We start from the raw sequence: 15,964 nt of genomic DNA on the forward strand, positions 1-15,964 counted from the left end.
ACATTTTCCACACAGACTCGTTGTGCCAGACAATTATTGTTCGTGAAAAAAAATTCCCAAAATGTTACACTTTTTAGGCAAAAAAAAATTATTTTACATATATTCAAATAGAACGCATTCATGGCTTTGGCTGAACGTCAGAGTGTAAGAGCCCAGAGCGTAACCCCTCCACAGGCCGTGGCGGAGTAGCGCAGTTGGTAGCGCCCTCGCTTCCCATGCCAAAGGTCGCGGTATCGATCCCCGCGTCCTCCACAGGCGAATATATTTTTAAATCCTTTATATTAAGTTCGCTTGCTTGCTTGGGACCGTGCAAATCTTTCGCTCGTTTTTTAACCCACTTCCCGTGATCCAATCGAGCTGACATTTTCCACACAGACTCGTTGTGTGTGACAATTAATTTTCGTGAAAAAAAAATCCAAAATTTTACACTGTTTAGGGAAAACAAATTAAATATTTAATTACCAATTGCTTAATGGTGGCAGACAATCATCTGACGCATAGGTGGCAGCCATCTCAAGCCAGAGGACGAGAGGACTCTAGCCGCCACGCATATAAAGGATTTATAGTGAAAAACTTTGTTTTTACGGGTTTACTTGTTTAATAGTTGGTATTGCTTTGGGAACACCGGCTATGGCACACTTACATTGAAATGGCATGTGTAGAATAATCTATTTAGATATAGGTTTATCAAATATGTTTCGTATTATAGGTTCTTTATATGTAAAATCTTTCAAACGAAATGCTTAAACACATTCCTGCGGAAGGAGCTGGTAGAGGAACGTTGGGTTGCTCGGTCAATGGCCAGGGTCAACGGCGGCGTGGTGTATTCCGCAAATATTCCCGACTGTGAGGGCGGGCACAAGCCGGCGTGAGTATGTTAAACGTTGAGTTTTATAAGGGCACCACGGGGTGACCAGCGCCTCCCCACCCTCCCCACCCAGCCCCTCCCCACCCTCCCCACCCAGTCCCTCCCCACCCAGCCTCCGTCTTGACCCCCACAGGCTGCAGTGTGAGCGATGCTTGACCTCCGTCTTGACCCCTTCACAGGCTACAGTGTGAGCGACCCTTGACCTCTGTCTTGACCCCCGCAGGCTACAGTGTGAGCGATGTTTGACCTGTCTTGACCCCCACATGCTGCAGTGAGCGACCCTTGACCTCCATCTTGACCCCCACAGGCTGCAGTGTGAGCAACCCTTGACCTCCATCTTGACCCCCACAGGCTACAGTGTGAGAGCGCTTGACCTGCATCTTGACCCCCACAGGCTGCAGTGTGAGCGACGCTTGACCTGCGTCTTGACCCCTTCACAGGCTACAAGACGGTGCTCAAGTGTCTCTCGGGTAAATTCTGCAGCCGAGAGCTCGTGGGCATCATGGGACCATCGGGCGCGGGAAAATCGTCGCTCATGAACATCCTGGCCGGATATCGGTGAGTGGCGTCCTCGCATCAAACGAAGTCCCGCACCTGGGTACGCGCGCCCGTTTCTGACGCAGCGCGAGACTGTCACTGTTGCTGTGGCAGCGCCTGTGTTTTTCACAGGCGTGCTGTGCAGTACGCGCTCCGTAGGGGGCCATGATCGATATCTTTTCTCCCAATTGTTGCGAGGGACTCCCAGTGCCGTGCCAGTCAGTTATGGGGTTTAAATCACCGTGCTGTCACCCTGCTCGCCATTGCGGGTTGGTGAAGGGCGGGGCCTGTTTACTGTTTTTTAGATGTCAGCCGTAACCGACGTTGGCCGTGATGGGGGAATTGATTTCAGGTTATCGGGTTTATAGCGCAGTACGCTAAACGCTGTTTTCTACCGCGCCCCGCCTTGAGTAACAATCACGTGAGCAATCTACTATTGAGACAAAACTATCTTGAATTCATTGATTGATCTCCTAATACCTTCAAGGCGTGGATATTGCAATACTTTGTTGATCTAGGCTGCGGCCTGGCAAGTTGACAATAATCGTCTTCTTAATGCATTAACAGAATGCTGCTTGGGAACACACACACGCACCGCTTTATCGCTCTACTCGTCCAATAGAGAAAAACTACATTGGCTCCCGGCCTCGGCGTGCATTGCTTTGAAAGACGGTCGTTGTCTTTCCCGTTGGAATGATCGCTGTGGGGGTGAAGCAATGTGTGCTCCTGGGGTTTAGTTGGCACCCTGCGCTATGAACCCAGCAACCTGAATTCACGATTAACATCTGTGGCGAGCGATGTCTGAACCGATTCTCCGCTCGCCAGCAATTCACCGGTCCGCACTGACCGGGTGCTAACTAAATTTTTATTTATTTTTTCTTTTACGAGGGAAGGCCCACTGAGCTATGTAGCTCTTTTTCAAAAGCGACCAGGCCACAAATGATGGATCAACCGAGTGGCTTATCGCGTGGAAATTTTTAGCGACCAAATACTCTAAACGTTTGTCGATTCTAAATGTGGAGGGAAAAACCGGAGGACCCGGAGTAAAATCCACACATCCACGGGGAGAACATGCGAACTCCAAATGTACAGGCGTCAGGGTCAGGATTGAACTCACGACCTCCTGTATACCAGACGAGGTAGTTAACATCTCGCCAATGCGTGCCCTATTATCGTCGAAATGGCTTGGGTGAGGCCTTCATCCAGCATTAGATTGATTAATGGCTATACAGTACATAATTATTGTTGCTGTTATTGTCGGTAGTGGTGGTGGTGTAGAAGCCTCGACGGACCCCAATCGACGCCGTCTGCGATCTGCAGCCCACGATGAGCTGCTGCTGTACCTCCCCCTGCGCATAGCTTGTGGAGCGCTACGGCCGGCGCAGTTTTGGGGTTCTCTGGCCCGAAGACCTGGAACCAGTTACTTGCGAGATGATGATGTTCGGGATCCATCCTCGAATCTGAGCCAGTTTTGTATCGGGATTAAAAGCCGTGGTGTTCCAAAGAGCTTACCGCGGTGCGATCAGGCGCGGCACATTCGTGATGGACTGCTAAAACACGTGCTCACGCTTGCCTGGTCGTGGCCGAGAGAGAACCAAGTGCTGCTTCTGCTGCTGTGTGCGGTGCAGGAAGACGGGGATGAAGGGACAGATCCTGGTGAATGGGAATCCACGCGACCCGCGCACCTTCAGGAAGATGTCCTGCTACATCATGCAGGACGATGTCCTCCTGCCACACCTCACAGTGCAGGAGGCCATGATGGTGAGTGGCGTTAGTCTCCCTCAGTGTGCGAGATTCGTGCTTTCCTTCCTTCGCCATTTGAGAGTGCCGCATGGCAGTCGTACCGCGAGTCTGTACGCACAGGGGATGCTGCTGCTGCTGCTGCGGTGTAACGGTTCAACACACTGTGACATGAAATCCACAGTTCGACAGTTTTGTATTTGGTCACCCAGTGTGGCATTCGAAACAATGGAGCAAGTTTCTTAACTCTGTGCCCCCCCCTCAACCCCCCACCGCCCCCCCCCCCCCAGTCTCTCTGGACGCAGCAATCTCAACGGGTTCACCAGAGTTTAGTCTACCGGCAGGTCGCACGTGACGTTGTAAAGTGTGGGTACTCCCACCCTTTGACGGGCTGGCCAGGCTTGGAAGAGTAGGCCAAGACACCTTCTGGAGGGGGCTGTCTCAAGCTTCTTCTAGTGGAGGGGCCCCTCTACCGCCTTCAACTTGGAGGGTGTCGCTTCGTTTGCCGACATCAGTTGAGGAAAAGCTGTCGCTCGGCATTAATTTCAGGCTTAGTGGGCCCAGCGGAGGCATTCGGCAATTGCGCTAATTCATCTTGTTCGGTGATATAGAGCCACAAATTGGGTTGCCACCTGTCCTGGTTTCCCCAGGGTGTCCTCTTTCCCAGGTAGCTCTTCAGTTTTTTTATAGTCCTGGTTTTTGTAAACATGTTATTGATACACCACTCAAGACAGTGACTTTACGTGTAGGTCTCCCCGCTGCCTGGTATTTAGAGATGATTTTTCCCGTAATATTTTTTTTGTACATCAGTAGTAGTGGTAACCTTGTTCACACTGCTGGGATCAGACCCATGTTCTTGAGATGGCATCTGATGGAAATTCCACTCCTGGTTCATTCCATTTACTTTATTTGTACCATAGTGAAGTTAGCATTGTAAAAAAAAAAATATTAAAAAGATATGCATAAAATAAAATGATTATCAGATGGATGGCAAATCTTCAATTCCAGTGTGGGGCTTCCAAAGAACCCGTTTCACCTTTTGCCTTCGCTGCAACCTGCTCTTATCCTGCTTCTATTTCCATCGACAGAAGCCGACAAATAACGTTAGCACGTAACCCCATCCTGGATCAATACGCCGCCGGTACCCAAAAGCGGTCGCGACTGCGCGCATCCGGCAACAAAGCGCCAAAGCGGCAAAGCCGTGTGACCGCCTCGTTAGTTGCGGTGCAATAATTCTAATTAGGGGGTTCGCACCACGGAGTGATGGCACTTAGACCGTGACGTTTGCGAACGACGCCGTTGTGACGTTTGCGGAGGCCGCTGTGCCGTTGGGGGTTTGCACGCTCGGCATCCGGTGAGGGGACAAGGCTCCGGTTACCGATTTCCCAGTCAAGGTGGTAGGAATCTTAAGAGTGAGGTTCTTGTTTCATTATTGCTTCAATGCCACCCAGTGTTAACATGGGGGAAGACAGTTGATACTAGATTTTAAGTTGTCGTGACTGCAAGGATCCATACTCTTTGGTTTTTTCGGTAAAGTCACGTAGGTGAAAATAAAAAGAATAAAATATATTTTTTTTTTAATAAAATAATATTTTTCTTTTTATTATTTTTATTTTCACCTACGTGACTTTACCGAAAGAACCAAAGAGTATGTAAAGACAGTTGCTAATTAGGTTGTTGATGGCACCATTTTTTCATTGTAACAATGATGATCAAAAAAAATGACAACAGGGTAGAGCTGCAGCCCTGCAATTGCCAGCTCATGGCCATTGCTGGCGGAAGGGCCTCCACTAGAGAGAGCCCCACAGAGGCCCTCTGGAGTCTCTTTACATTTTAACCACTCGCAGAAATTCCCTTCTTCATTAGCATTATCATTGGCCCTGGTGGATCCCCTGCAGGATGAAAGCCTCCCCAAGTCCCTTGCCATCTCTCACGATCTTGCGATGTAGCAATCGCCCCCTGCACACGAGCCGATTTTCATAGTTCCATCTCCTTGGCAGGCCGCCCTCTGGGACACATTCTGCCCTCGTTGAGTGTAAATCCTGAAACGGAATGCTCTCAAATCTGCGCCGCTTTACCGATTTCTTTAGCCAACGGCTAACTCTCTGCTCCTCATCTCTTCATCGCAGGTCTCCGCAAATCTGAAATTGCAAGAGAAATTGGACGAGAAGAAGAGGCTGGTGAGTTCAGTTTGGATGAAACTGCTAGTGTGTGTCACGTGATTTTAATTATTATTTGTTTGTATATATTTTTTTTTCTCCAGTACGTTGTATCATCCGTCTCGTGTTCATTACCGGTGCTTTATTTGTCTTTAAATGGAATACTCTTGCCAATAACGTCTGGTAATCTGGCAGCATTTGGTTGAGAAACACGGCTCTGCTGCTGAGACCCATCATCTTGCAAACAAGTCCAGAGTTTGCTTGCTTGCTTAAATAAACACCGCTTGATAATGTTGGTCTGGAAATTCGGTAGGCTGCTGGACGAAGGAACGTTTTTAATTGTGTGTTACCAGCAGAGGCGGTTCCAGAAACAATTCCTCCGTAATTAGGTCATCGTAATAATGTCAGCAACGTACCTTTTGCAACTAGCTGTTCCCTCCCCCCCAAGGTGCTGAACAATCGAATAAAAATTAAGTACAAAGATTGGAACATCTCGTGAAGAAGAAATTAGTGCGGGGAAGATCCACGGGGGGGAGGGGGGGTTAGAGGAGGGGGTGGGGTTAGAGGAGGGGGGGGGGGTAGAGGAGGGGGGTTAGAGGAGGGGGGGGTTAGAGGAAGGGGGGGTTAGAGGAGGGGGTGGGGTTAGAGGAGGGGGGTTAGAGGAGGGGGGGGGTTAGAGGAGGGGGGGGTTAGAGGAGGGGGGGGGTTAGAGGAGGGGGGTTAGAGGAGGGGGGGGGTTAGAGGAGGGGGGGGTTAGAGGAGGGGGTGGGGTTAGAGGAGGGGGGGGGTTAGAGGAGGGGGAGGGGGGTGGGGCCTTCCGAGCTGTCGCGCGACCCCTGAGAGAGAGAGAGAGAAGGCCGAGGCTTTGCGTTGTGACTCTCTCCGCACAATGGCGGCGCAGCGCGTAACCCGCCGGGTCTGTTGCGTCGTGCGGGCGGCCGCCTGCTCTCCTCCACTCTTCGTTCGCCAGACCTCGCCGCTCGTTCGCACACACACAAACAAAGCGCTTGCCGCAAATAAAAACCACGGTACCTTTGCTGCTGCTGCTGCTGTCGTCAAGGAGCATAAACCACGACGTGAACTCCGGTCATCCTTGCAGCAGCAGCGGCTGCGGCGGCTTTTGGCGGCTGCCCATCGAACAAAGATGGTGGTCACCGCATCGCGCGGCGCTTTCAGATGCGCTTCTGCGGCCATTTGAAACGCTCTTTCTTCCGATTTTAGGAAGCCACTGGAGCTATGCACTTTAAAATCTAGATAGAAAACGAATTTCTTTACAACTGCTTTTTGTGCTGAGTTTGTTGTCTTTCCCCCGCACCTCCGATGAGCACGGTTGGCTACGTACGGTGCGAAAGAAGTTCAACGTACAGCCATGGTGAAGCGACACCCCAAGGCGACGCCACCTCTCACGATCCTGCGACTTAACAATCCACCCAACTTTCGATTTAAAGCTTTCGTGACCGGAGGGATTCACCTTCTTGGTTCTTTCAGTAAAGTCACGTACAATGGAAATAATAAAGTAATAAAAAATAAACCAATAAAATAATTCTCACGACGTTTCGGCCACAACGCAAGCAGCCGTCCTCAGGTGAAGAAACAGGTATGTCGATAAGACAGTCTGAATGAATTATTTTATTATGTTTTATTTTTATTATTTTATTATTTCCATTCTACGTGACTTTTCCGAAAGAACGAAGAAGATGAATCCACCCAACGTCTGCGCACGCACGGATTTTATTGCTCCGTCTCCCCGCTGGACGGGCTCACAATCGCGGTCCATTCTTCGACTGCCGCTCTGTTGGCCATTGTCCCTCCGAGTGGCGGCTTCCGATGGGCTTCAGCACTGCACAGCACTGATACATGTTTACTGCATGCAGTTTTGTTTATGGAGGCAATGAACGTGAGCACAATATTACACTTGCAAGCGCGTCATATTCAGCTGTGACCTGCTTGCCAAGGCTTTGACGGTACAAAAAAAATATATTTTCACCTCTAAAAATGTGCGAAAGAGACACAGACCGCGTGTCAAGAGTGTGCTGTACTTTGCTTGTCCAGTATATTTTCTTAGGAACCATTATCGGAGTGCTGTTACAGCCACTGTAGATATTGCCAGAATGCACGGCTGGCTGTTTTCAAACCATCTTCCCTATCACAGGCGGGTATCAGCACAGCATTACAGAGTGTGCTGTTCTCCGTAAGCCTGGTTAACCGCTTTCTGATACAATATTTACCGTATTCTCTGCAGTGTAACATGTTCCGGAAATCAAGGTGCAGCCCAAACTTGTGCCCAGTGTCAATATAGTATACAAAATCTGGTCACACACACACCAGATTCTCAGATGCGCACTCCAACATTATTTTTAAATACAGGGGAAAAAGCACGTTTCATCATCTGGAGAAGGGTACAGTACAACTCGGCAGTATGAGGTTACATTTTACGATTTAAAGCTTTCGTGACTGCAGGGATTCATCTTCTTGGTTCTTTCAGTAAAGTCACGTAGAAGGGAAGTAATAAAATAATAAAAAGAAAACATTATTTTATTATGTTTTCTTTTTATTATTTTATTACTTCCCTTCTACGTGACTTTACCGAAAGAACCAAGAAGTATGAGGTTTCCTTATCGTGCAGACAATTTCACCTCCCGCTGCCCACTTGAGGAAGAAGGGGGGGGGGCTTCATAGGCAGCGTCTCCTCATTAATTTCCTTTCACCTCCAATTCATCGCGATGGTGTCGTCGGCATCGTGTCTATCGGCGTTAAGAGTCGTGTTCGGGTCGCCCTCAAAGCAAGTGCGGCCCTGTGCGGTAGAGAAAGAGCCCACGGAAGCGGATGTCACAGAACTACCTCTGAGAAAATCCCTTCAAATCGGTGACGCAATTTCCTCGGCATTATTTCGAGTAATTTGGCTGCTGTAAATTTCCACGCGATAAGCCACTTCGTTGGGCTATCATTTCTGATGGCCAGGTCGCTTCTGAAAAAGAGCTGTATAGCTCAGTGGGCCTTACCTGGTGAAATTAAAATAGCAATAGTACAGGTAGGAACAACAGGTTCCACACTGCCCACCAGGGATTATTTGTCTGTTGTGCATAGCCCCTCCCAAACATGTACGCTCCCGGATTGGTTTAAGTGCGTCACGTGACCGTGAGCTTTCTGTCGTGCACGAATGCGCTGTGGAACCAAGTTCCTACCTGCCCACTCCGAAGGAACGTGTTTAAATAGCTTCATCCCAGGTGACTGCCTGGATTCAAACCCAGGATCTAAGCGGTGCCAGCTTGGCACTTTAGCTGGCCACCTCGTTGTAAGAGGTAAGAGTTTCGCGACCAATATTATCCATAATAGAGGGTTTTTTAAAGGTTAGATTGCGTAAATATGAATTCGTCGTTAAAACCACCACCATCCGACACAGCTAATTAGTGGTTTGTCACATTTTTGGCTGTCGCCTGATGAGGCTGGTTTGTAATTACCGGCGAAACGTCGTACTCGAATTGTAAATGGTGTGGATTTACTCTCCAACACACAAGCGGTGTGCTGAACTCGTAACTAATTGGCACGTATTCACTTGATACAGCTGTCGTGGTGGCTGTGACGGTTCCACCTGAAGACGGAGGCTTGTGTTGCTTCCGAAACGTCGTGATTTTTTATTTTGTTTTATTTTTTATTTTACTTTTATTAATTAACATTTTTTACCTACGTGACTTTACCGAAAAAAACCTAAGAATATGAATCCTTGCAGTCACGAAAGCTTCAAATCTAGAATTGGCACGTATTGTTTACGTGACAAACCTTACTAATTCGCTGTCGGATGATGGCGGGTTTAACGACACAAAGTTACGCGATCTAACCCAAAAAAAAAACTCCATTATGAAGGCGATTAAGTGAATCTGTGCGAGTTTTGTAAATATCTCGGATACAAACATGAAGGGTGCTCACCATCTCTGGTTTTACTTCGTACGCATCGTGCACCGCTTTTTCGCTCTGTAGGCTCCAATAGAGGAGGAGGGGCAGTCCCCTCCGAAAACAACAACGGAGGGTGGAGGAGTGATGCTCACAACAACGGGCAGAGTGCCGGCTGGCTAATAATACACAGCGAGTTGGCACAGTTGGGGGGGGGAGCACTGTTACTGGATCAGCCGGTCATCTCCGCCTGTTATCCCATTACACCTGGGTCTATTCCGTGATCACCTGCCAGCGAGCCTGCGACACTTCACATGGCCTCAAAGCCGCACCTAGCCTGGCGCAGTCGCTGTGGCGATAGTCACCTGTCGACGAAAGGTGGCGGTGGTTGTTGTTGCTTGCGCTTGGTGGCCCAGTGTCTGTGTGTGGGACCTGTCTCCGCCCTCCCATTAGGGCCTCTGCTGCCTCGTAAGTAACGGGTGACGCTCGTTGCCCTCAAAATTAACAGTTTGCTCAGAATGTGAATTGGTACCAGGGCGGTGTCGAAACGGTCAATCGGAGAGGAACCCGCCGAAATTGTTGGAATCTGGTTTGGTGAGGCCCACCTCAATACTAATAATTACACAGTCTAATTCTGCTATTAATCGTCATGCACAAATTGCCGCATGTAAAGTTGTACCGCTGTAATTGCTATATTAACAACAGTGCTTAGCCCAAGGGCAAGTCTGCTTGCGGATTGGTTTGAAAGCAAGTGCTGTTCAGATGGCGCCATTTTTTTATTTTCTACAATTACACATGGGTGTACTTAACCGAATGTGGAATTATTTACCCACTTTGTATTTTTTTGCCGATTTTCTGAAATTCAGCGATTGCCACGGCAATCCCCCCCCTCCCCCCCTCGTGCTAGGGAGTGGGATGGACCGTGGCAACCGCAGGACCGCGAGTGAGGGATGATGACAACTTGGGGAGGCCTTCATTCAGCAGTGGACAGAACACTGCTGATAATGATGATTGTCTGGCTTCGAGTCTAGGAGTGCGCTTGATGGGACATTAAGGAGTTTGGTGTCAATGTCACACCACGCTTAGGTCTTTTGCAAATAAACAGCAGGAAGCCACGACTCTCATCATGCTTTGGGTGCATGTCATGTTACCACCACATTCGCACGGTTGGCTTCGTACGGTGCGAAATAAGTTGAACATAGATACATACATAAGTACAATGCTCACATTTTTCTCTAAACCACCAATGCATAAGAGTTGTTACATGCAATTTGGTGGTTACGTGACATACACGCAAGGCATGCTGGGAGCCGTGCCTTGTTGCTGTTTGTGAGTAGGGCGCACCTTCCAGCCTGCACGAATTGTCCCGTTGCGATGGGTTCTCTCATCATTTCGCAGAACGTGTTGGGTTTGACGTTTAAGCCTGTTGCCCTTTTTAGCGTGGGATCCGATGCACACGGCACGCTTGTGCCCTGTGTTGCGTTATGGCGGAGCGTGTCGGAACGGTACAAGACGGATGATTCGCATTACCAGCGTGTTCCATTTCCTTGCATCCCAAGCTGACGATGTGGAATGTGATGAATGGAGCGGTTAGTTCGAGTGACCTGCCTGGCGTCCGCTGTGGTGCTCAGAGTTTCCTGGGTAATTAGAGCGCTGGATGCGAGTGCTAGGATCGTTGTCTAAGACTGCAGCGTGCTCTCCCTCTACACACGGAGCCCAAATTATATATACACAGTCCTAGCAAGCTCTTAGGCGATGGGGCAGTGACACGATTGCGATAACTGCTGATGATAATGATGACAGTGGGAGTCGAGCAGTGGTAGAGTGATTAGTGCACTGCAGACCTGCACTGTGAACCCGGAGAGTCAAGTTCGATTCCCGGCCCACGGAAAGCTTTAGTGGCGAGGTGACACCTGAACCGACCCTGATTGCCCCATTTTACCAAACTGCGCTGACCAATTTGGCGAATTACAGTCAAAGAACCCCCAATACTCACGCGGTATGGAGAGGCATTCATCCAGCAGTGGATTGGCAAGGGTTTTAGGTTATTGCTAATATTCCGCTTGAGGTCGTAACGATTTGCCCCTATGAATCAAGTCATCCTTGCGCTTCAGGATTGCTGTTCCGTTCAAGAATTTGTTTATATTACATCGTGTTGAATCTAGCGGCCTCTAGTGGCTGTAGCGATTCTGTGAAAACCCATTTGATAAATCAAGCACACAAAAAATTGAAGTCTTACGGCAGGACTTCGATGTGGACACCGTGAGCATGCGGACTCGATATTAACTGATGAGTTGATGCATCGTTCCACCACACCGCTGCTAATCAGCAGTGGGTGAGTGTCTCACAAGCTGGCATTGTCACCAGACAATGAGAATCCCCCTCCCTCCCCCCCATCAAGTGGAAAAAAAACCCACCCCAGATTAATTTTTAAAAGGCCACAGGTGTTTTGTATTTTGAAGGTTATTCGCTCAAACGACCTGTCACACTCTCGCACCTGCCTATCGTTGGTGGCCGTTCATCACGTGGTTATTTCCCACGCTGGCCTGCACCATTAAATACTCTATAGTTAGGGAAACTAAAGTCGAAAGTGATTTTCTGCTCCCATTTGCATCCCTGGGTCAGTGGTGAAAATTCCACGTTCCTGTGGCCGAGGGTGCGAGCCTCTCCAGGGGACGACTGCCTTGGCGACGCAACGTTTCCATCGCGTTTCAGCACCCTCCCCCCCCACCATGTATTTTTCTTGGTTTATTTCACGTAGCGGCGATTTGCATAAATCAATCTACGGCTTTGAACCTCGTCTTTTAAATCAGCGGGGACGCGCAGGGTTCGTGCATTGCCCTGCGCTATTACCCCCGTCCCGTTAACAGAGAAATGTCACCTTGGAAATAACCAAAAAAAAGGGGAGGAGCGCTGTGGAAATATGGCCTGGCAATGGCAGCCGCTCGCTGCGGCTTGCGTAACACCCAGCAGCAGCAGCAGCCGCAGTGAGCTGGGGGTAGGAGGCTCCCAGCTCCGAAGGTAGATCGGGACGTCCCTTGGGAATTGTTGCAGTCGAGGTCCAGGCGTCGCTAGAGATCTGCGGCACTCTACGATGCCTCGTGTTGCATGAATCGTGATGTTGTGCTTGTGGGTCACGGTGCTGGTGGTGTTGGTGTTGATTTGTGCGTGCCGTTCACCTGGCCGTTTCTCCTCCTTTGAACAAAAAAAATTGAACAGTACGTATTCGTAGCATGAGCATCTTACCACTCTGTTTAGCGATCAAGTCAACGTGTCTTTGGTTTTCACCTATTCCACAGATTTGTTTTATCGGCGCAGGGGCTATGACGAAAACTGTGCAGTAAACTGCCATCAAGTTGAACACAATTCCGGAACCAGATGTGGGTAGACAACCATTCCTGCCTCCTGGACACTTCATTTAATTTACGTAGCGCCCTGGTGAAAGTGCTGAACAAATAATTAAATATTTGCACGGCAAAAAAAGTAGTGTGCGTTGAGATGAGGTTGATTTAGAAAAGGTTGTCGTAGCACGCCATGTGAATATGACGATAAACGATGATGGGAGTGACAATGAGTGGTGAATGATGAGCGACTGATGGTGAACGGGTGAGGGAAGTTGGCAAGAGGAGATGGAGTAAATGATGGGGAAGGGAGGTGGAAAGGGAGTTTTGGGGGTGGCAGGGGGGTAACGCGGGGGGGGGGGACAAGCCAGTTTAAGGGCACGACAAAAATTTTACGGCAAGGCTGATTGCCTGACATGTAGGGGACAGTTTGTTCCAGTGCGAGGGGGGGGGGCCAAGGAGCTACAAAATAACAGAATCGTGATTGGGCACAGGGAGGGAGGGAGGGGGAACAGAGACCGCTTGGGAGGGGGGGGATATTGTGAACGGGGGGGGGCGAGGAAGGAGCGTGGAATGAAATGAGAGACGCGAGGTTCGTTGGGGCGAGACCGCGAAAAAGATTTCCCGTCCTCCACCGGGTCAAATCCAAGCAGGTCATGAACCCTTCGTGTAACATGTTCACTTTCCTATTTCCGCTCTTGCTGCACACTGCCCAATGTCTCTCTAAAAGGAATACCGGTGAATGTGTTTTTCGAACGGTGGTTTCTTACTAATGTACTTTTTCGAAGGAATATCTAGTGTAGGTGCAGTTCGATAATTCAAAATTAACCCAAGTGCTATGCTATTTCAATAATAGTCATAATTTACGGGCCATTGTGAAGCTAGGTGAGTGAAGGCTTCTTCACATGGAATCAGTCGTGTGTTGTTTGACCATACCTCACCACGTGGGTCTCAGTGCAGACTGGTAAACGAGTGAGGCTCACATTGCACGCCACTGATATTAGCCATGGCCTGGAATTGAACTTGGGTTGTGGGGCTCATAGTGCAGTACAACAGCGCACTCGCCACCGTTCCACTGCGTCACCCCAAGAGTCGTGCTATTAAGTAGCTGCAATTAAATTAACAAAAATTATCCGTGGAAAATACACAAGGTTACAAGATTCTTATTAATTATGGAGAGCCTCCAAATTGTAATTCCATGACGCCAAAGGACATTGATAAACATCTGGTTAATTGCTGCAAAAAAATCAAAGGCAAAGTGCGCCGGATCGACTGCCCTTTGTGTTTTATGTCCCGCATTTAGCAGCACATTTTTTATTTTTATTTTTGTTCCGGTACAGTCACCGGCATTGACAGACGTATACGTCACGGCAGCATCGATTTTTCTCGAGAATTTTTTTTTATTTGGTGAACTGGCACCGGGGACTCGAGGCATCTTTACAATGCTCCGGGGAAACTAGTAATTCGGTTTGTGCACGGTTTTATTTTGTTTGCGTTGAACGGAGGGGCCACCGTATTTTATTTGAAGCACTCTTGCCAATAACATCCGATAATCCAGCGGCGATTGTTTAACAAGCCCTGACTGGTGAGACCCAGAAGGTGGAAACAAGTCGAGAGCTTGCTACAAACAAATGCTTCTTCATAATATTCGTCTGGAAAGCCGAAAGACCGATGGGACTGAACCAGGGGTCGGCAAGCGACGTTAGAAGGATATTTTTTTTTAGAATTCAATAAAACAACTCGATTTCAAGAGCCGCCAATGCATGTCAATATGAGACAGTGGTGGGTCCTTAATAAATAAACTGTCACGAAGTGGCCCGGAGCCGCAGGTCGCCCACCCCTGGACTCGACAATTGTTTTGTTCATATGAAGACGGATGGAACGGAGTTCTGCGTATATTTGTAGTCAAAGGATGAGGTCCGGAAGATGAACATGCCATTGTGTGGCACACATTTTGTGGAGTGTGAATTCTGGGAACCGTGGGTTGCCTTGTGGGTATGGTCAAGGAATAACAATGGAGGGTGAGAGGCTGCGACTGTTTATTTTCACGATTGTCTCGTGCAAGGTACTACTGAGCCCTCTGTTCAAAATGAGCTGGATGCTCGATGCATTTGTCGCGAATGGTCAAATCCACGATGGGGAAACTGCACGGCATACAAGGGGGGTGCTGTGGTCAGCACCACACCTGGGCGCCTCTAAGTCTCTGCTATGTCGATGTTTACAGCCCACGCCCAGGTACTCATTTGAGGCCAAGTCAACGTATGGGGGGGGAGGCTCAGGAGCAAGTTCAAAGATCACTCGCCGCTGATGTGCACGACCGGGAATCGAACCCGGCAACCCGCCAGGGTCGTAGTACAGTGGCTAATTACAGAGCCGCCTGAAACAGACGTGTACACATTTGTACATACACACATGAATACGTGCGTACATCCACGCATTCAAATTCTGTCACCTGGTGAACTACACAAAGGACTTTTATTGGCAGGATCATCATGACTAAGTCGAGTATCAATAAGGTGCATCGTCCATGGCAATAAGCGCAGCTTCGCTTAAGTCCTTACTTTCTTATGTATTGCAAGTGGAAGGGACTTTGTTTGACTTCTAAAGTGGGGAAAAGCGCATTGGGCACCGTTGTGCAGTGTTTGAGTGCAAAAACAAAGACAAATATCCCCTGTGTAGCCTTAACAGACTGTTGGGGCGAGTGCTGTTAGTGAGCACCTATGAAGGCCGGCACGACCGCCTTTGTCTCCCCAGTGGCGATGTTTACACACGACACCAGGTACTCATTTGAGGCCGAGTCGACCTAGGGGAGGCTCAGGACCGATTAAAATAATCGTCACCGGTGTTGGCCGTGAGCGGGAATCGAACTCGAGTCGCCGTGTTCGTAGCGCTAACCGCTGCACCACCGCTCCCCACCCTGCCCATTGCAACTCGTGGTGCGTGCCAATGCAGGGACCTTTCAAGTTCGGAGAAAGTGAACAAATCTCTAAAATTGGCAGCAGTTCATTCGGTTATCTACCGGTGACATCCTTTTAAACGGTGGTATCCCATTGGGAGTGTCCACAAATAGCTACTGTGTTTGAGCAGACATGCATATTTAAAATTCCTCCTCATGAGTGTACAGTATTTCCTCGTTATTTGCGAGGGATACGTTCCAGAGATACTCGTGAATTTCACATTTCTTGGATAATGATATTGGCCCCCGAAAATGTGTTTTTTTTTTATTGCCTTGAATAAATACGTAGATAAGCTATCAAATATATGAACATTATCATAATAACTCATCTCTGTATCTTATCACTTTCTCTCTCATCGCTTTATCTCATCACGTTCTCTCTCATCACTTTACATCATCACGTTCTCTCTCATCACTTTATCTCTCATCACTTTATCTCATCAATTTATCTCTCATCACTTTATCTCATCAC

The 15,964-nt window shown here is 48.7% G+C and overlaps 2 protein-coding genes across 3 annotated transcripts in view; one reads left to right on the forward strand and one right to left on the reverse strand.

Moving 5' to 3' along the window:
• The window catches only part of LOC144942996 (beta-secretase 1-like), a 145,087-nt gene that overhangs the window by 57,952 nt on the left and 71,171 nt on the right, over positions 1–15,964 (reverse strand). The gene's annotated exons all lie outside the window — the stretch shown is intronic.
• Positions 1–15,964, forward strand: part of ABCG4 (ATP binding cassette subfamily G member 4) — a 99,459-nt gene that overhangs the window by 42,642 nt on the left and 40,853 nt on the right. For both annotated transcript variants that reach the window (XM_078870100.1, XM_078870101.1), the window contains 3 exons: positions 1,309–1,426; positions 3,034–3,166; positions 5,275–5,325. In XM_078870100.1, the coding sequence (XP_078726226.1) occupies positions 1,309–1,426; positions 3,034–3,166; positions 5,275–5,325 (302 nt within the window). The remainder of the gene's footprint in view (positions 1–1,308; positions 1,427–3,033; positions 3,167–5,274; positions 5,326–15,964) is intronic.

This window comes from Lampetra fluviatilis, chromosome 29 (genome assembly GCF_964198595.1).
Source record: "Lampetra fluviatilis chromosome 29, kcLamFluv1.1, whole genome shotgun sequence".
NCBI classification, from domain to species: Eukaryota; Metazoa; Chordata; class Hyperoartia; order Petromyzontiformes; family Petromyzontidae; genus Lampetra; species Lampetra fluviatilis.